Source organism: Cervus elaphus, chromosome 11 (genome assembly GCF_910594005.1).
Source record: "Cervus elaphus chromosome 11, mCerEla1.1, whole genome shotgun sequence".
NCBI lineage: Eukaryota > Metazoa > Chordata > Mammalia > Artiodactyla > Cervidae > Cervus > Cervus elaphus.
The window spans coordinates 18,219,716-18,241,752 of NC_057825.1; the positions used below are offsets into that span (position 1 = coordinate 18,219,716).

Consider the following 22,037-nt stretch of genomic DNA (forward strand, 5'->3'; position numbering starts at 1 on the left):
GATGTGTCAATTTAAATTTTCTACTGCCTCTTTTGTCATCATCAAGACAAAAGTAGACTATGACAGCCAAAACTGCCTGGGAGCTACTTGTTAAACATTATTTGCAACATGAAAGTATAATATAATTCTCTATTATGAACTGATAAATAAATATACACACACAGTATATAAGCAATATATACCTAATTACATATAAATATAGTTAGTAGATGAGACCATACTGAACAGACAGTAAGGTAGTCATTTTATAAGAGGGAGTCTCAGCAAGTTTACAAGTGCAAGACAGTCCCATAAAAATTTATAAATTAATGATTTGGAATATACCATTTATAGCTTGTTTTTAATTAAATATAAATTTAAAATATGCCATGTATTATATGGTCTGAGGTTCTCAATTACTTCAAAAATACTAAGTACAGCACAACACTAGTATTTCCATGATTTAGTTCATATTTCTATACATAGTTCTATTTTCTGCCTGGATGAGAACAGCCAATATTTAAGTGTTAATTACCCACTATCTGCTATGGAAACTTTAAATGCTTTCTATGAATTTTTAATAACCATATTTGTTTTTTCTTTCTTTTAAACAGGTTTATGTGAAATATAATTCACAAACAATTCTCTGATTTAAAGTACACAATTCAGTGATGTTGAGTATCTTCTCATAGCTGTGACACCATCACTACACTTAACTTTAGGACATTATCAGAGCCCTAAAAGTTTAGCAATTCTACACTATTAGCAGTCAACCTTCATCCCTCCCAACACCCAGTCCTAACCCCTAGCAACCACTGACCTACTTTCTGTTTCTGTGGATTTGCCTATTTGGGATACCTAAACAGAACCACACAATCTGTGACCTTTTGTAACTCGCTTTTTCCACTTAGTATATTCTCAACGTTCATCTATGCTATAGCATGGATTCATACTTCATTCCTTCTTATCACTGAACAGTATTTATCTTTTAAATGATCTTTAATACTGTTTTTCAAATGTTTTCATTCCTCAACCTATCTCTTCTTTCTGGGTACATTTAAACTTGTCTACATTTCTGTGATTACAAAAATCACAAATGCACAGTTTTATCATACTGGATTATAACTGGATTATAATGATCATACTGGATTATAATTCACAGAATTAAATGCCATGAATCCACACTGATAAAAATAAAAAGTTGAGTAAGTAAGTAAATGAGGAAGAAGAGACAGCTTTTACTTATAGAATTCCAATTAGTAAATGTAGAACAGAAAATTACCACCCGGAAAACACAACAAAAGTGGCGGTACACAAGACACCACTAAAATTCATGAGAAAAGTATAAGGAGGAACAGGATTATCTGCAGTTTCAAAGTATCTCCCCCTAAATATTCATTCATTACAAAGGGAAAGACATAACCTCACAGTGTTGAAACCTGGCAGATGCTGCCCTAACCACATGACTGAGGTCCCTATGACCACTGGGAAGATGCAGGCCCTCACAGACCCTCAAATGTGATACATGGAGGACACGTATCACTTTCTGTGGGTCTCTTGCAAAGATGTATAATCTCCTTCTAATCATTAGGAAATGGTAAACAAGCCCAAACAGAAGGGCAGTCTACAAAGTATCTGATCAGTATTCTTCAAAAGTTTTACGATCATAAGAGACAAGGAAAGACTGAGGAATTATCACAGATTAGGGAACTGTAAGGAGAAATAACAAAATACGACTGGACTGGATCTTGGACCAGAAAAATGACATTAGTGGAAACACTGGCAAGATTCAAATAAAGCCTGTATTAAGAGTATTGTACAAATTTTCATTTCTGTTCTGGAGAAATACACTACAATCAGGAAAGATATTAATAATAGGGGGATACTATTTTTGTACCTTTGAAGTCTAAAATTATTTTAAAGTAAAAAAAGTTTTTAATCACAAAAAACTCTATTTTTAATTGTGCTAAAAAGAACAAGTATAACAGACATGGAACTGATTAACTCTGTCTGTGTGGGGGCTGGGGAAATGTAAAATGTTAGAGAGTAACGTTTCCATTAAGAAGGGACTCAGAGAATTCGGCAAGACAGACATGTTAATAAAGACACTACTCTTTCCTCTAAAACAGGAAACTCCACACTGTTTTACTTTCATGATCCTTCAAGACTTCTACATTTTATCACTTGAAAACATATCTTGTCCCTCACTGGGAATTATGCAGAAGATATATATTATCTTTGAATGACTTTTAGGAGTTTTCTAAGAAAAAGACACACAGGGTACCCTGTAACTCCATCAAAGCTATTGTCAGACTATTGATTATTTGTGAGTTGGATCTTATCAAAATAAAGAGTAGATTATCAATATACTAAAATACAATATACTTCTTTGAATAAAAGAGAAATGGTAACTATTCGCCCAGTTTTTTCTAAAGTAATCATATACAATAACTCTTGGTATCGAAACAAAGATCTTTGGATGGAAACCTCACAAAAGAAAAAGGACAAGAGTTGACAAGGAAAAGGTATAGTCAATAATTCAATATGTTAAGTTCTTAATGGAAAACATTACTTAATACATAGAATGGTAATACTTAAAGAGTTTATCATGCATATTCTTACTTGAAATTTACCTGTTACAAGTAAAGGAAAGATCATTTCAGTATATATCACAATCTACTAAAAAACTTTTTCTAACACAGAAAACTGAATGCAGAAGATGTTAGTTTGCTTAAGACTGTTAAATACTTACAAACTTCAAAATATAGACAAATCAGAATTCCTCCAGGTCAAAGTAAAACTAACAAAACAGATTTAAATTACTTTGATGTAACTATATTATTTTATATTGTAAGTAGATTAAAACTACACTCTGAAACATCATCATCTTCAGTAAATTATCAAACAAGCTTAGAATTGATTAGCCAGAAATGAGAGCCATGCAGAGGCTGAAAGCAGCTATTAAAAATAAACCCAAGGCACTGAAATGAGCACAGGTTTATAAACAGCCCAGCGGGAAGTTGCCAATGATTGCTTCGAACAGCCTAAAATAAGAAAAATGAGTAAGATTTCACTGAAAGTTTCTGTACCTGTCTCTGTTTGTTAAACCCAGAGTCACACGGCTTTAAGGAAGGAATAAAACAGAATGAAGGACACGAGCTTAAAGGAAAACATCAAATACACTTCTGTAATAAACACAGGCAGCACTTCAGTCACTCTGTTTGCCCACGACTCTGAACACACCATCTCTACAGCAACATAAAGGAACATCCGTGCACGCGCGCACACACACACACACACACAAAACACACACACACAACACACACACACACAGTTTAATCTCATTAACATGTGCTTGGTAATTTTAAAATTGTACTCTCAAATTTAATATTCTTCCTGTTAGAAGAATAAGCCATGGGCCATACATTCAACAAGAAAACCAGATAAATAAAATTTGCTACGAAAAGTCAATATTCCTACTATATACAATTACTTTAAAATTAATTTTTAACATTCTAACTAAAAAAACTGCAACTATTAATTGCAGGTCAATTTAATAGCAAGGTTTAAATACTTGGAATTCACATGATCTCTTCATAAAACATTTTCTAGTCACACTAATAGTTAATGTTCAGAAATATACTTTTCAGATTTAGGTTTTGTTTCACTGGGCATGCACCGACGTATCATTTGAAAACAAAGGCCATAAGAGCCGAGCAGCTCAAAAAATCATAAATGTAACAGTGAAAAAATATTGGCACACTATCAGTAAGGTAACTATTTTACTGATGCAGTTTTCTTTTTTTATTTTTTTTTTGTTTTGGCACAGCACAGCTTGTGGGATCTTAGTTCCCCAACCAGGGATCGAACCTGGTCCCTGTCAGTAAAAGTCCAGAATCCTAACCACTGGGCTAGTAGGAAATTCCCGATGTAGCTCTTTAAATCCCTAATTCAAAGCTGACACACTGCTATCAATTATTGTTCTGCACAGATTAGGCTGGCGGTAAATCTTCTCAAACTAGTTCAAATAATCTAGAAGTAACTAACAATGTTGAATCAATTTACAATGTTCTTTTAACATGTTCACTATCTGGAGCACTTCATGGGAACTCTGCTTTCTGGTTTACATGTTAAACTTACTATAGGTACTTCTGAATATCTGTAGAAACTTGAAAAAATATCAAAAAGGAGCACTGGTGAGATTATAGTTTACTACAAGATACCAAAACACAAAAGAAGGCTATTGTTATCAAGCTGGAAAATGTAACTTTCTCTTCAAACTACATGAGAAATAATACGTAGGTTAAAGCTGACAGATGAGGTTTGACACCACATGCAAAGGGCAATCTTTTTAAAAAACTCAAGTTCAAAATATGATTTTGTTATGGTTTTTTAACTTTTAACTGTACTCTAGGATTTCAATGGTATCAATATTACAATATCCTATTTCTTCGATAGTGTCTCAACCAATTTAGTTGTAGTTTATTGTTTAGGAAAAATGTTTTCTTGAGCTGAAGTCTGGCACAAAGACTTTGAAGCTGGAAGTGAATACAATTTTTCACTATATTATGAAAAGAAAAAAATGTTAATAACTTTCCAAACTAAAGAAGTTAATAAAAATGCACTACTAAATTTAGACAGTGTGAGTGAACCTACAGAGAGAAGGTCCTGGGGGCTGTCAGAGAACACCCACCCTAAGACTACAGCCCAGGGAAACCTGAAACGTGCCCTGCCTTACCCATGGCATCTTTAGCTTTCTCGTCCAAGTCTGCTCCTGAATGATGACAGACGGCATGATCTGGACATCCATTTGTTTGAAAACAGGTTACTAGTTCTAAACCAGTGGTGGAAATAAAATGATCTACAGTGGAGTCCCATCTTTTTTTCACTTGGTCACTCCACCAACTGGATCCAGTTTAATGAAAACCAAGACTTTCATTTCTAGGACTTTCATTCAGTAATTTTCACCCAACTCTAAAAGTAAAAGTAACGGCACACCGGAAGGCAGGGTACTGCTCCTAACAATGCCGCTGAAGTTCTTTACCATCCAATGTCATGCTAATCAGTTTTGTGCCTTTTCAGTGCAGCAGCTGATCTAAAGATACCGAGAAAACCCTGCAGCAGAGAAGGTCGAGAAAGAGCTGACTTGGTAGCACTGATCATTCCCCCTCTTGGCAGCCCTCCAACCCATCAGCTCCAGGAAGCCAGGGTTTCCATCAGTTTTGTTCACTGCCCATCCCACTGCAATAGTGAAACAGTGGATGATCACACAGGCATGTGAAGGACTTGATGGTAAGTAATCCAAGGAAGGATACAAGGATAAGGAAAGCCTCCATTACACTTTCCTTTGAAAACATCCTCTTCAAGAAAACACTCCCTCCTCTCAAAAATGAGCAGCCACACCTTAAATAAAAATAGACCGAATATGACTCTTTCAAAGAGCAACTCTCTGAAAGACCACAACAAAATGCCACTGAGGAGACCTGACTCATGAAAGGCCCTCCTTTGTGGGTTCATCCCTTCATGGTCACTGAGTGATCTGAATGCTGCTACTTCCTAGAGGGGCCTGGACTGAAAGAAGGTAAAGGCACCAAGTAAAACTCTCCTGTAAAGTTTTCAAAAGTGTAAAGTATTTGGAGCATTCAGACAACCTGGAAATCCTTCTCAATTCTAAGAAAACAAACTGATTCGAGAAAATCAAACCACCTTTTGGGGCCATAAAAAGCATCAACAGGTCAAGTTAATCTAAAATGCCTGGAGTGTGTATGCACCACTCCTACCACTGAGGAAAGGTTATTTAACACAGTTTTAGTTTCTGAGTCTTTAAAGTTTCATGGAATTTGGCCTCTGGGACGGTAGTAATAGGAATGATTATTAAGTACTTAAAGTATGCGAAGACTGCTGCTGCTGCTGCTAAGTCACTTCAGTCGTGTCTGGCTCTGTGTGACCCCACAGACGGCAGCCCACCAGGCTCCGCCGTCCCTGGGATTCTCCAGGCAAGAACACTGGAGTGGGTTGCCATTTCCTTCTCCAATGCATGAAAGTGAAAAGTGAAAGTGAAGTTGCTCAGTCGTGTCCGACTCTTCACAACCCCATGGGCTGCAGCCTACCAGGCTCCTCCATCCATGGGATTTTCCAGGCAAGAGTACTGCAGTGGGTTGCCATTACCTTCTCCAATGCGAAGGCTGAGTAATCCTTAAATCAGACCTATGAGGTAAGGCCTGCTTTTTCCAGATGAGGGAGTATCAGAGAGCTTAAGTAATTTCTCCAAGGTAGAGAGCTAATCACCAGGGCCTATTCACCTTGAACACCAAGCTCCTGACCAAGTCAGGCTTAGTATTAACGGAGGCAAAGGGGGCAGCACAGTGGTGAGGAACGCTTCCAGGTACTGGCCATGCGGATTCCAGTTCTGCACCGAGGGCTCCCTCCTGTGAGCCTCAGTTCAGGTACACCTGCAGCATGGTGCTGGACTAGACCATGGGTACTGGTGTTCTCTGGGCTTCCCAGATGGCTCAATGGTAAAGAATGCACCTGCCAATGCAGGAGATGTGGGTTCGATCCCTGGGGAGGAGAAGATCCCCTGGAGGAGACCATGGCAACCCACTCCAGTATTCTTCCCTGGAGGCTCCTATGGACAGAGGAGCCCGCTAGGCTACGGTCTGTGGGGTCGCAAAGAGTCTTGACACAACTGAGCACAGAGCACGAGGATCCCCCAGAGTCAATGCCAAGTCCACCAAGGTGGAGGCCAGAGTTCTTGTTTTTACTGGTTTCATAAACTGAAATTCTGATTGAGATTTCATTTCTTAAAAAGTCTTTTCTGCTTTGAAAGTCTGAAAAACACGAGTCCTTTCTGGCTCTATTATCCTGGGGATCCTATCTCGGGCCCAACGTTAATGTATTCTTTGTCAGTTTTCTAAGGTTTGGCACTTATTTTCTCTACTATACAATCACAGAAGAAGAAAGCCAGCACAGAGGCTTACATTTTGCAAATTCACCTTCATGTAACACCTGGACATATCTGTAATTTACCTGCTAAGTCCTTGGCTGGCCTTCACAAGTCACAGTCATTACAGTGTTCGTGAATGAGAGAAAACCCAGTTGTTTTCATAAGGATCCACTTTATAAAGGGTGATGAGAAATTTCTTGAGGTTAAAAAAAAAAAGATGAGACCATCTATATTGAAAAGATCACAGAGAGCTGGTTAACTCTCTGTGATCAGGCAGGTTTTTTTTTTTAAGTCATTATTCTGTGTCCACATTGACAAGACAATTTGTCCAAAAATGTTTATGGAGCTCCTGACTTATCCACAAGCAGCTCTCATCATCAAGTGCTGCCCATAGGGGGACAGTTGAGTGAGCAGACATGAACTCAGTCTGCAGTCTTCTTATCTCAAGAATTACAGTCTACTACTACAGCCCTGGGAAGTCATAGGAGCCATGAAGGGCTAAAAAATTTTACATTAATTACTTCTGTGCTGGTTCAGCTATAAAGATCCCATAAGATGCTCCCCTGGATAGATACTTCTCCACATTTCCACCACTGTTTTTTTTAACATGGCTTTGAACTAAGTGTCTACTTGGACTAGTCTACTGCAAAATAAATGCTACATGCTACTGTCATTGTTAATTTCTTAAAAGCAAAGGCGGCTTGGGAAGCAACTACTATTCACTAAGGAGATAACAAAACTACCATTTAATATTAAAAGAACAGCAAATCCTAGAGTTATTTTACTAAACAAAGGCACTAATATCTTCAGGGCATGTTTATTCTCTGTTATTGGGCTTATACACACAACTTAAGAATTGCATTATTTCCCCTTCCCCAAAAACTCATTTTAAAATTTGCCTAATGCTCCTTCACTGGTCCCTGAAATTACAGACACCTTTTACTCACAAGTGTTTATCCTTAAGGACCGGAATAGCTATTTCAGCATGTCTCTGTCATTAAGACCATCAAATTCTTCACAGGACCTAACTTTCATCAAAAGTTTGCTGAGGAATTTTAGCTCAGACAATTGCATTGCATGCATGAATCTATGTATTAAAGGCTCTCTGACTAAACTAAAACTCATTCTTGCATATGGTGGCAATGATCCATGGACTAAAGATTCCCCTAACACCCAAATGAAATTACTATGGTTTATTGTGTCTATCATTTGTGGATAATGAAGTCTCTCAAACACTTCAGCTAAAATGTTAATGACTTAAAAAAGAATCATCAGCCCCTCAATGAAAACACCAAAATGGTTCTCTATCTCACTAATATTAACTCAAAGAAAATTAAAATTACAAAACCACTGCCTATTCAAGCGCATGTTTTAAGTTAAAAATTATGCATAAATTCAGGATGCACTACTTCACTAAATTAATTCCAACTGCTATGCCACCTTTCTTTATATTAAATTGACCATGTTTACATGGGCATAACATTCTGCAAATAAATCAACAGAACTGAGAATACAAACTGGGTTCTTAAAATTCCTCACTGACTGAATGAAGATTCTGAGTCTCATCATATTAAATGTACTTATTAAGTACAAAGACTTAAATAATAAATATACAAAGTGATTTTCTACAAAAGTTGTTTTTTTTTAAAGAAACCCATCCTAAAGTGTTGAGGGGAAAGTTTTAAATAATTCCCTTTACATGCTGGACTAGCTTTATCTGCAAATTTTATTTTAATAAATACAGTTGAACCTTGAACAACACAGGTTTGAACTGCGCAGGTCCACTTACATGCAGATTTTTTTCAATGGTAAATATAACAGTACTAACAGCAAAGAATCTGTCTGCGATGCAGGAGACCCAGGTTCAATCGATCCCTGGGTTGGGAATAAACCCTGAAGGGCATGGCAAACCACGGCCATATTCTCGCCTGGAGAATTCCATGGACAGAGGAGCCTGGTGGGCTACAGTCCATGGGATGGCAAAGAGTCAGACATGACTGAGCGACTGACACACAAACACACACAGTCTGAGGTTGTCTGAATCCAGAGACACAGAACCACAGATCAAGAGTAAAGACTACACTGTACGGCTGACCATAAGTTCTAGTTTCTAATTTAGACTCTCAGGATTTTAGGCTGGTAGGAGGGTCAGTGCCCCAACTCCTGCTCTGTTTAAGGATCAGCTGTATATAGGTAAAGAAAAGTAGCACTGTAGTGGCACTGAATTTACACTAAGTGTGGGCGCCGAGATGAAGCATGAGTCACTGAGGATCCATTCCTGGTCTACATCAAACTAGCTCACAATGTCTTTTTTGTAGTCTCAAGGTCAATTATGAATATTCTCAAAAATATTCTACACATGCAGTACCAATTTCAGGAAAAAAACAGGCAAGTGTGAAAATAAGGCCCAACATTAAGGAACAAATACCACCAAGTGGATGTTCCTGATGGTTGCTGGAAGAACCCCTTCCTTACTGGACGACCAAAAAAGTAAAAACACAAAACCCATCCCACGTCATTGAAAAAGGGGAAAAGCAGGAGGAAATGAAGGGTAAAGTTAAACATTAGCTTTTTAATTAATCCGTGAGCTATAATTATTAGTACTCAGCTACTCTACACTAGCAGCCCATCACACCACAGACGCAGAGTTAGTGAACTGCTGTCATCACGGTTAAGAGTCGTTACTGCTGCAAAAGCGGGAGAGGCTCGCGGTCCACACCACAAGACTACTCCATTACCCTTGAGGAGTCTGTGGGTGAAGAAAGGCCCTCAGCAGCATCCTCCTTGATAACTTCCTAGCAACACAAAACAAGAGTGTGGGTGAAAGGTGACAGGCTGAGCCAAACAAGGACGATGAATGAACAGGATGCTAAAATAATATGTGACAGTGACACCTGGATGTGATCAGACTTTTTTCTTCAATGATATTATTTTTAAATTTAAATAAACAGTTTAAGTTCTAAAGCTTTTACCTCCTAATTAAAAATAAAAACATTAACAGGGAATTTCTTTCTTTAAATTGATAAACTAAGTTTATCATCAGGAACACCTAGAATTTTAGGCCCAAATGTATTTTGCTTTGGATTAGAGTTAATAGTACATCTGGATAATTTCCTTGCCCTATTTAATTCCTGCTAGTCAATCAAAGTATTCCTTCAATATATAAGCTAATTTTTATACATAGGGCTAGCATATATTTAGATAGATAAAGTGACCATATATGAATGTCCTTTAAAAAGAAATCAGATATTAGCAGATGTAAAAGTTTAGTTATAAAAGCTTGATAACAAACAATACATTCTAGGCCAGACACTCTGGTTGTAAACAACTCGTCACTCATTCCCTGAGGCTGCTAGTCATTTTCCTTCCATAGATCCTGACCAAAATAAAAACAAAATACATTTTGTGTTAGTAATAGGTTATGTTTTTTGAAACTATTTATAAAATAAGTTGTGCTTTTACTACAGTAAGGAAATAAGCAAACTTCTAATGCTGACTGTAATACTTTAGTTACCCTTTTTTATACTTACTAGGCCATTGCTCTGATCTCTGGGCAAATTCGTTTTTACTGATGGACGTGAGATGAGATGGTGGGAGCCGCCAGGGCAGTACCTTGGCGTGTAAAGGTAGGGGGCAAAGAATGGCTATGGAGAAAACACGTGACAAAACAATTACCGAAATCAAAGTATAATGAGCTTTATCAAATGAAACTAACCAACAAAATACAACTCCAAATTTTTAAATGCAAGTGACAAAACAGAAGAAAAAATGCCTCACTCACATCTATAAGATATCAAACCCAAACTTAAGTCATATTATTTAAATTTTTATATTGTTGATTTAATACAATCTTTTTATAAAGCAACTAAAGTTTTGTACTTTATAAGTTGACACCAGAGTTTCTCTTTACATTTAACACTTTTATGGGCAGTTTACCATGTGTCAGGTTCTAAGTGATTTACAAATATAAATATTAACTCACAAACTCACAAAAAAAAGCAGAACAGACTCTCGATTGAGTATTATTCTTTACCAAAAAAAGACTAGCCTTAAGTAAGACCAAAAAAACAGTCTGAATTATTTAAGAACCTCCTAGCATGGATTTCAGGAATATTGTTACTCCGAGTTACTAGATTTTACTTTGTATTTTATACCCTGGAGTTTACTGTATCTACTAAATAAGCAAGGATATTATTTAAATGGGGAATCCACTGTTTAGAGAAAATCTCTAACTATAGGATTTATCTGTAGCCAGCTTCATATAAACAGGAGCTATCAGATTATATGGGCTAAATATAAAGATTAAAACATATTAAACTTCATTATACTGATGTAACATCTTCCCTTACCTTTTTCACTCCTGCCATTTTAAGAAAATTGTTCTGCTTTTAACTTTCAGACAAAAAATAACTAAATCTAAAAGCATAAAATTTTTTTTAATGTTTTAAAAATAATAAAACACTACTAAAGCATTATACATCATTGTTATTCACATGAAATCAGTGAACACAAAGTCTCCACCTAGATGGTACAGTAATTACAAAAAAAACTTCTTGGTCTCAAAACATCAATTGTCATCTAATTATCAGTTGAGACGTTTTTGTAAAATTACAGCAGATTTCAAGACTGCTAAATAAAAACCTGAATCTCACATTGCCTAGCACTCAGTTTACAGAGATGAAGTACGTTATCAAATGCTATCGTTCCACCTTTTCACCTTATTTGAGTAAAAGGATGAAATAACATTCGTAAAACCTCTATAGATGGTATACCTAATTACTTATATGGCTACCATTTCTCAAAAACTGAAAAATTTAAACTCTAGAATTTCTTCTTTGCCACGTTTATTCAAATTTCTCTGTCTTCCTAGCTTACTGGAAGTTTATTTAGGCATGCATTGGCTTCTGTGAATGCTAGCCCCTATGTTTTCTCACTTCAGACTAAAGAGGGAGACATATAAAATAAAGAAAAATAAAGAAACAATGGATTTTAGAGTTCAGTTCCAGAAAATATCGGGTTGGTCAAAAAGTTCATTCAGGCCTTTCCATACCATCTTATGGCAAAGCTTGAACGAACTTTTTGACCAATCCAATATCATACTAGGGTTGTTGTTTTGTTTTCCTACAGAAAATATTAGTGTTTAAGACCATTAAAATGAGGATAGCTTGGACCTACTAAACTCCACAGGGTCTGAATATTGCTGATAATGAATTGTGCTCTCATCATTTGAAGTAGATTATCATATTTATGGTATGAAAATAATTATACATGACTGAAGGTAGTGTGAAATAAAGCTCTAGAAATAGACTACATGCTATCTGGCCAATAGCATCCGAGTCCTTCAAGCACTAGGACCCACCATTATCTCACATTTAAAAGCTATATCACACTGAATATAGGTTTACTAAGTAAGATAAAAATTATCAGTTTTAAATGCCAATATAAATTATTATACAAGATACAACAAATGGAACATCTGTTTAGAAACCAAGAGAAAAACAGATCACTTTGAAGCTCAGGACAGTCACTGCTGACCCTACAGAGTTCACTTTCTTATTAGGACAATAAATCAAAGCAAAAAGCATCTCTACTATTCAGGCTCAATTGAGACATAGAACCTATTAAGATTAAAAAATCTTCTGATTTTTAAAAAATATTACATTCAACCTTAACATTTTTTGTCTTTACAGCTAAAATACAGTTTCAAATGGTAACAGACTCCATTAGCAGAACACTTCTAGCCTTTTCCTGGAAGAAATTCTTTAATTTAAGATGCCGGGCACTTGCTTACCCTGTTGTAGAAGGGGTGCTGGGGCCCCGTCATACCGCTGTAGTAGCTGCTATGAGGCTGTGGCGACACAACCCCTCCCCCAAACGGCCCATTGAAGGAGGTGGACGAAGAGCAGACGGACGCCGGCTGACTGTAGCCGGACGGCGGTCGAGGGGGAGGCTCATGCAGAGGTAGCGGAGGATACGCAAGTCCTCCAATATTAATCTGGTCTCTTGCAGCGCGAACGTCTAAGAGATTAAATGATACCCCAGAAGGCAAAAGAAAATAGAACGTTAGTAACCAAAGAAAATAGAACATTGGTAACTAGTCCAATTACCACTTCCTCCTTTAGTTACTGGACAGAAACGTGATTGATTATATCGCTCTTGCCAAAGATTCCAACTGGCTTTACAGAAGCAGACAGGGAACTCTGAATACTCCACAGACATTCTTAGTAAGAGGCACTCAACTACTTCACATAAAAGTTTTTTTCACCATGTGAAGAGTCACCAACGTCTGTATTCTTCTCTTCAGTTACCAGAATTCTGAACTTTTGACTTTTCAAGGTATTTGTGCTATTCTAACAATTCTTCTGATACAGTTTTGCTAAATATTAGCAATTCATCCTTGTGTAGTAAGTACAATGTTAGCTAAGGCTGTGGGTTTGCAAACCACATGACACATCCACCTCTGAACCACCACCACCACTTCCACAGACAGAAAATACACCTCAGACAACAGCCTTATAACAGGTATTTTAAAAAAGAACATATGAAAGTACAGTCTCTCTCCCTCTCCATAGTTCATGGAAAACGCAAAGGTGGGTCAGCAGTACTGTATCACACACAAGAGTGTGTGTTTCAACGAAAGTTGAGTGCATGTTTTCGTGAGCATACAGCAGGGCCTCAAGAGCAACTTTGGAGAAGGCAATGGCACCCCACTCCAGTACTCTTGCCTGGAAAATCTCATGGACAGAGGAGCCTGGTGGGCTGCAGTCCATGGGGTCACTAAGAGTCTGACACGGCTGAGCGACTTGACTTTCACTTTTCACTTTCACGCACTGAAGAAGGAAATGGCAACCCACTCCAGTGTTCTTGCCTGGAGAATCCCAGGGAGGGGAGAGCCTGGCAGGCTGCTGTCTATGGGGTCGCAGAGAGTCAGACACGACTGAAGCGACTTAGCAGCAGCAGCAGCAAGAGCAACTTTAACTTATCCAAAACCTTCACATCATTATCGTCAAGTTCTACTCCACAGATTTAACCTTTGAAAGGAATATAAACTTTGCTACAGCTCTGGATACAGATCCCTATTAAAGACAGAAGACTGGTGACAGAAAAAAAAAAAATCACAGTGCGTTGACAGCTTAAAGTGGTGACTGTGTGGTAAAAGGAATTTGATTCCAGTGACGCTTCAGGTGTGTAGGCTGGGAAACATAATAAGGTCAATTTAACAGACAGCATTTTCCCAGCGTTCCCAGAGGATGCTGAGACCCCCCACCTTCAGTTTCATTAACTCTCCTGGGTAGTGCTTGGTTCAATATTTCCCATTTTTTTCATGGAGCAGGAGAAACTTATACAGCAAAGTTAGAAACGGGAAAATTTTTTAGCACTTCAGAGAGGGCAAATTAAATTTACTGCTGATACCCACCTGCAATAATTTCCCGCAGTTTGGGGTCTAGATTTACAGTGCATGGCAAAAAGGTTTTCACATCTCGAGCCACAAGAACTGGGGTCCTTGAAGACAAAAACACTTCAAAATTTCTTATATCTCCATCTATTTCAAGCAGTGGCTCAACATCTTTAGTTGTCGGAATATTCTTTGATATTCTTCAAATAAGAAACAAATGAAAATTGTCATTAAAGTCATTATTAGACAGGCAAATTCTGCACGAAACTTAAAATGTGTTACTTATAAAAGTAAGTAACACATTACTCATTACTCAGTTTGCTCTCATTAATTTTTTTAAAGAAAAAGGAACAAAATAAATGGTACAGTTTCAAAATTACTAAGGTGACAAGTGTGACGTTAGAATTATATTGCCTTAACCAAATGAGAAGGGAATGGCAACCCACTCTTAATATTCTTGCCTGGAGAATTCCAAGGACAGAGGAGCCTGGTGGACTACAGTCCATGGGGTCACAAAGAGTCGGACACAACTGAGTGAACTTTCACAACCAAAGGCAGAATTTGGGCAGGGAAAACAGAAAAAGGACAGTAACATACACTCTAGGTATGTCACATGTTAATGATTACCTCACAGTGAAGACTGAGTTACCACTTCACACACATGAACAGTGGCCTCAGACAAACTCGACAGTCTGACTAAGTCACATGACATGAAAAAGAACCTAACTGACTCTAAAAATCATGTTTATTACAAAATGCCATGGCTCTTTCTTTTTTCTAAATTTTATTGTTTGGCTGCACCACATGGCACGTGAGATTTCAGTTCCCTGACCAGGGGTCTTTTCATGTCTCCTGCAGCAGAAACATGAGATCTTAACCATTGGACCACCAGAGAAGTCCCTAAAATGCCATGATTCTTGCCATGATTCTTGCAAAGAAAACAAAAATAATAATCTCTAAACAAATTATGCAAACTAGAAAAATGCATAGATTTTTCCATTTTTAAAAAAGGTTTTATTTTCTATTAGAAAATAGAAAGTAATCTGTGTTTACTATATAAGCATATATATAAGACAAAGAAGTACAAAAGAACAGAGGGGGTTTAAAAAACCACATAATTTTACCAACCAGACACAATAACTACTAATATAGTACTATTTTTCATTATGCATTATGCATAACTTTTTACATAGCTAAATTATAAGTAAATAACTGTATCACGCAGAGGTCTTAAATGTAAAAAAAAGTGACATTCATTAAAAACTGCTTTAAAAATTAAAAACGCTTCTATGTTGAACTATATGAAACTGTCAATTTTGTAGGTCGAAATGGTAAACTACTGACAATTCCATAGGTTTCAACCCACTACATGCAAGGTCATGGGCTAATTTGAGGCAGTAAGTAAAAATACATCATAGAGAGAGAAAAGAATGGAAAATGTGAAGGAGCTTAAAAGACAAGGAGGTGGATGGAAAACCTGGATATAACCCAATGTCTGTTAACAATGAAGAGATAAATAATTTGTGGTACATCCATATAATGGAATACTACTTAGCAATAAAAAGGAATGGACTTATTTATATATATACAACATCGATAAACCTCATAGTAAATTATGTTGAGTGAAAGAATATAGCAAATAAAGAACAGCTGTAGTTTTTTCATTTATACAAGACTAGAAAATAAAAACTAATCTGTAGTGACAGAAGGAGAATAAGGGTTTACTGTGAAGTCAGGAATGGGGGGAGAGAGGCAACAGGAGAGATTTCGTAAGAATGGGAGGAGACTTTTGGAAGTCACGTGTCTTCTCTCCTGGTGGTGGTGAAGATTTGGTGGCTATAGATATATATCGAAACTTCAGGAATTGGACAATCTAAATATGGCCATTTCTTATATGTTGATGACACCTCAAAAGCTCTTTTAAAATCACTGTAAATTTGAAGATATCATCAAAACACTCAATTCCCAACTAGTTAATAATATTAACTGTGAGATTACAATAAGTCTAGTTTCAGACAAACAGTAAGATTTTCCTGCCCTTCAAAAAAAGTAAAATGGGATCTGACTCTAACACTGGTTACAGCAACATGATTTCTCTGGGACCAGCATTTTACTCCTCAGGCTCACCACCTGACTAGCAGCCATTTATTAAAAGCCATCTAAGGGGAAATTCAGAGACCACAGTCAGCAAACAAGAACACAACAGGGTGCTGGTGAGGAAACAGGGATGGCAACTGCATCTTAATGAATTTCAGGAAGTCCCTTTTCTGGGGCCATGCACATGTGCACAAAACAGAAAAGCCCTCTGAAATAGGACTGTGTGTGCGCTAAGTTGCTTCAGTCGTGTCCAACTCTTTGCGACCCCAGGGACTATAACCCAGCAGGCTCTGCTGTCCATGGGATTACCCAGGCAAGAACACTGGAGTGGGTTGCCATTTTCTTCTCCAGGGGATCTTCCTGACCCAGAGATTGAACCTGTGTCTCTTACGCCTCCTGCATTGGCAGGCGGATTCTTTACCAGTAGCACCACCTGGGAGGCCAATAAATTAAGCTGACTTTCAAACCAATTATTAAGTATATTTAAAATGAAATGGAAAACTTAGAGAATGGTTTCATGGAATCCCCAGATTTCTGCAAATCACTTTGCAGAAGTGGTCAAAGTATCAGAGCTTCAACAGTTAAAAAGGTAGTTTGTCTATTTCAGGAGTTTAACATAAAATGCTAAGAAGAGAAGCTAGAAAGATTTAGATAAAAACACACAGCTGACAAGTCACATGAAACAAATTAACTGAATTTTAATGCCAGCTCTGCTTAAGCTTGAATGTGAACAGTGTTCTCAATACGATGAACAATACTGCTGTTCACAAGCCAACAGTCTACTGCTGGTTTCCAGATTGAAGTCTCTATTCTAACCTTTTGAGCTCAATACATTAAACTCTTCTACTGAAAGAGATATTTATGTAAATGATAATCTTTTGGCAGTAGGCCACCAAAATCATATGTGCTTTTATTTTTCAGATATTTTCCCCAAAGGTTAGTATTTAAAGAATTTAAGTAACTTCACTTTTCAATTAACAGTGAATTTAAATTTCCAGTATTATGAATCATGTGAATTAAAGTTGCCAGCAGTTAAATGGCCCACAGAATGCATTATAAAGCCTCAGGCATCAACGATCTCTCAGTAAGTTTAAATGCATTTTCTTTCCATGCTACCAATCTAGCAGAACTTGTTAATGCCAATGTCAATGTAAGTTAAAAGCATTTTGATTATAAATGACAGTGGTTTCTAGGAAGTCCATATTAATTCCTTGGCAGAAAGTACATAAGCCATTCATATCACTTCCATTCAAAATAAGGTTTTAAATCACATGGGAAAAAAAATTCTGTTTTAAATCAAAATATAAATAGGTTCTAAGATCATCATTATGAAGAAGGTGTTATTTACCATATTTTGTCTAAAAGTAGCTGCCTGATAATGTCATTATTTAATCATAAGAGGTTAAAAATTAAGATACATTTTCTTTAAAAATTTAAAAAGGGAAAACTCTTCATTGCCTCAGAATTTTATTACTTTGACACAACTTAACTTCCAGTAGATTCTCAAATACTTCCTATGAGTGAGTGCACATCTGCTAAATACTCTCTGTGCACAGAGCACTCTGGGGATCCTGGAAGACAGATGAAACACAGAGACAGAAAACCGCCACTCAGCACTGTAGCCAAAGGGTCAGAAACAAAAGATAAAATGATAAAATGAAGCCCATTACTATCTGCAAACAATCAAAACCCCCAGAACATGTCAGGAGCTAGCCACGCTCTCTCCTTCCTGGTCTTAACCAGGTTAATTTCTACTCATCCTCTGTCTCTCCGCTCAGCTCCCCCTCTTCAGGGAGTCCTCCGTGAAACTACATTGCATTCCTCTATTACAAACCTCAAACCACATATGCTTCCTTGCATATACATATCACAATCAGAATGTTGTTATTCACGAGTAAAATCACTTTATTAATGCCTATCTACCCTGCTAGAAGATAAACTCCATTAAAGCTAAAGACGAATTTGGTTGTGTATTTCGAATGCTTAGCACAGAGAGCCATCGTATCACTTTTGCTTAATAAATAACTTGTAGAGTGAATAAACTACACAAAAAGAAGTACTGCTCCCAAAGAACTCTATTCTTTTAAAATAATTTTCACTTTAATTATCCTTTCTGATTGGAAAAAACGTTGTGCTTGGGAAAGAGTACATTGACCCTTTCCTGTTAACTTTTGTACATGATGTGAAATAAGGGTCCAACTCCATTCTTTCACATGTGGAAATCTAGTTGTTCCAGCACCGTTTCTTGTAGACTATTCTTCCCCCCAATGAATGGACTTGGCAACCTTTTTACAGCTTAACTGGCTGTAGATGTGTCAATTTATTTTACGTCTGGACTCTCAATCCTATTCCATTATGTCTATCCTTATGTCAGTGCCACAGTATTCTGATGACTACAGCTTTGTAGTAAGTTTTTTTTTTTTTTTTTTAATTCTTGGCTGTACCCTTCAGAATTTGGGACCTTAGCCCCCCAACCAGGGTTCAAAGCCACTTCCCATGCATTGGAAGGCAGAATCTTAAACACTGGGCCACTAAGGAAGTCCCTGTAGTAAGTTTTAAAATCAAGAAAGAGTTCTCCAACTTTATTCCTTTTCAAGATTGTTTTAGCTATTTGGGATCCCTTCCAATTTCATATAGGTCATCCCTGATAGCTCAACTGCTAAAGAATCCACCTGCAATGTGGGAGACCTGGGTTTGATCCCTGGGTTGGGAAGATCCCCTGGAGAAGAGAAAGGTTACCCACTCCAGTATTATGAATCTAAGGATGAGGTTTCAGCTAAAAAAAAAAAAGGGGGGGGGGTTTACTGGAATTTTGAAAGGGATTCATTGAATCTGTAGATCACTTTGGGTAATACTGACTATATTTAGTCTTTCTATCCATGAATGTGGGATATCTTTTCATTTCTTAAGTACTTTAATTAACCAATATTTTGTAGTTTTCAGTGTACAAGTCTTTACCTCAATGGGCAAACTTTTTCCTGGATATTCCATTCTTTCAGGCACTATAGTAAATACAATTTTTTTCTTAATTTCCTTTCAGATTGTTCATTTCAGGTGTATAAAAACTCTCAGCTAATTTTTGTGCTGATCTGTATCCTGAAACACTGCCAAATTTATCGGCTCTATTAGCTTTCTTGTGAAATTCTTTGGGATTTTCTACATAAAGCATCACATCATTTGTGACCAGAGGTATTTTCACTTCCTCATTTCCAAATGGATCCACTTATCTGTTTCTTGTCTAACTGTGCTAGCCAGAACTTCCAGGATAATGTCTATCAGCAGTGGTGAGAGCAGGTAACTTAAGTCAACTGAGATTTCTCTAACAGGATCTCACAGACTGGGGGCTTAAACAACATTTATTTCTGATGTGGTCTGAGAGCATGATCAGGTTCTGATGAGAACCCTCTCTCTGATTTGCAGCTAGCTCTCTGATTCTTTTTATAACGACACCAATTCCATCATAAGGACTTGCCCCTCATGACCTCACTAAACCTCCCAAAGGTTTCACCTCCAAGTACCATCACACTGGGGGGTAAGGTCTCAACACATGAATTTTGTGGGGGACACATTCTGCCCATAGCAGGAGGCGCCCTTGTCTTATTCCTGTCTTTAGGGGGAAGCTTGCAATTTGTCATCACTGAGACCATTAGCAGTGGATTTTTCCCTACATGCCCTTTACCATGCTGAGTAAATTCCCTTCTACTCCTAGTTTTCTGCTTTTATCCAAAAAGGGTGTTGTATTTCATCAGATGCCTTTTGTGCCTCCCTTGAGTATTCTGCAATCTTTTTTATTTCTGTAGAATGAGTGGTAACATCCACAATTTCTGATTTTAGTTAATTCTGTCTTCTCTCTTATTTTTTCCTGTCAATCTAGTGAAAGACTTGTAAATTTTGTTGATCTTTGCAAAGAACTTTCATTATCACCAATTCTTACTACTGCTATTTTATTCTCTATTTTATTTATTTCCACTCTAATCATTATTATTTCCTTTCTTTGGCTAATTTTGAAATTTTTTAAATTTGCTCCTTTTTTTCTAGTTTCTCAATGTGTAAAGTTGGACTATTCATATAAGATTTTTCTCCTTTTTAAATATAAGCATTTATAGCTATAAATTTTCCTGAGTGCTGCCTTTGCTGTATCCCATAAATTTAATCACCCCTAAAATTCTCATAAAGAGTATCTTGAGGGACTTCCCTGATGGTCCAGTGCTTAAGATGGTGCGCTTTTACTGCTGAGGGCACAGCTTCAATCCTTGGTCAGGGGAGCCAAGATCCCACAAGTCGCTCCAAGGCACCAAAAATCCTGATAAGGCACTGACTTCATGCATGGGCACTATGTAAAGTGTTCTGAGTAAGGTATCCCTTTCTTATATAAAATCTAACAGAAAAGATATTTAAATGCTATAATGAAAGGGAGTTTTAAAAAACTAGTATTTCATCTAATTTCTATCTCCCGACATCCTGTGATGTATTATTTCAGTTTTTAAAATGAGGAACTTGAGGCTCAGAGAGGTTAAGCAACTGGCCTGACATGGCCTGGCTGTAAACACAAGAGCTGGTGGGTGTGTTTGCCGATTCACAACCCTGTACCCTGCTCCTTGCACTGGCTCATGATTCTTAAATTAATTATTTACATGTTTTTAACTCCTTACAAGTATAAAATAGAATGCTGTTACATATTAAATTATAACACACTGAAGAAGACCAACACATAAGCCTACGTTGGCAGGTTATACTGGCTTTTTGTTTCAGTTTTTTTGCAGGCTTTTGAAATAAAGTTTCTCCTCCATCTTCATGGATGTATTTAAATTCCTTCACTGTTTTAAAATACAGGCTAGCACTTTTCTGCTAACAAAATTATGCGAACAAAACACTACTACTACTCCACTCCACATGCCTGAGCATGGAATGCAAAAGCCAGTTAAAAAATCGCAATAATAATGATGTGCTTCAAGTGACAGGACCTCGTCAGAGAAGCAGCACCCAATACTTCATCTATTATTAAAAAAAAAAAATGTGAGCAACTGTTAGATTATATTAATGAGTCACTTAAGAAGTAAAATTCCCAATTAAACTTTCACATTTCTGAATTACATTAATTGAAAATATCCTACCATTGCAAAGCAAGTTTAAAAACTGGTTACCATCTGCATCTACTCATGATTGAGAATTTTCTTGATATTACATTGCCAAAACTGAGTACAGAAACAAATAGATGCGTAAACCAATGCAGAACTGCAACCATTGTCCATACACTTCAATTTTAATAATCTTCCAAACAGCTCATTTTCCCAACTGAATTTATCAGGAAATGTTATAATTTCAATTAATTTCTATTCATTCTGCTTTATTTATTGGGATGCAGCATAAGACAGAATCTACAAAAAGGTTTCCACTAGCAGGGGGATAGCCTGAATCATGTAAGTGGTCAGATGACAAGAAAATGGTGATTTCAAGCTAGAGTAAAGAGAAAACTTCAGTTGAGAGTTTAAGAGAAAGGCAACATATTTCACAACAGGCTCAATGAAAATAGTTATCACTCATAAAAAAGCAAAGTTCATTGTTTTATATCAAAATTTTATATGATATTTTAAAATATTTCAACAAAAGTAAATAAGA

General features: G+C 37.0%; 1 protein-coding gene across 24 annotated transcripts in view; it reads right to left on the bottom strand.

Moving 5' to 3' along the window:
• KIDINS220 (kinase D interacting substrate 220) overlaps positions 1 to 22,037 on the bottom strand; it is a 96,254-nt gene that overhangs the window by 18,978 nt on the left and 55,239 nt on the right. For 7 of the 24 annotated variants that reach the window (XM_043917011.1, XM_043917010.1, XM_043916994.1 and 4 more), the window contains 5 exons: positions 14,343 to 14,521; positions 12,717 to 12,943; positions 10,456 to 10,569; positions 9,664 to 9,720; positions 3,069 to 3,101 (listed from right to left, as the gene is read on the bottom strand). In XM_043917011.1, the coding sequence (XP_043772946.1) occupies positions 3,069 to 3,101; positions 9,664 to 9,720; positions 10,456 to 10,569; positions 12,717 to 12,943; positions 14,343 to 14,521 (610 nt within the window). The remainder of the gene's footprint in view (positions 1 to 3,068; positions 3,102 to 9,663; positions 9,721 to 10,455; positions 10,570 to 12,716; positions 12,944 to 14,342; positions 14,522 to 22,037) is intronic. The other 17 variants (XM_043917013.1, XM_043917014.1, XM_043917006.1 and 14 more) reach the window with 4 other exon arrangements.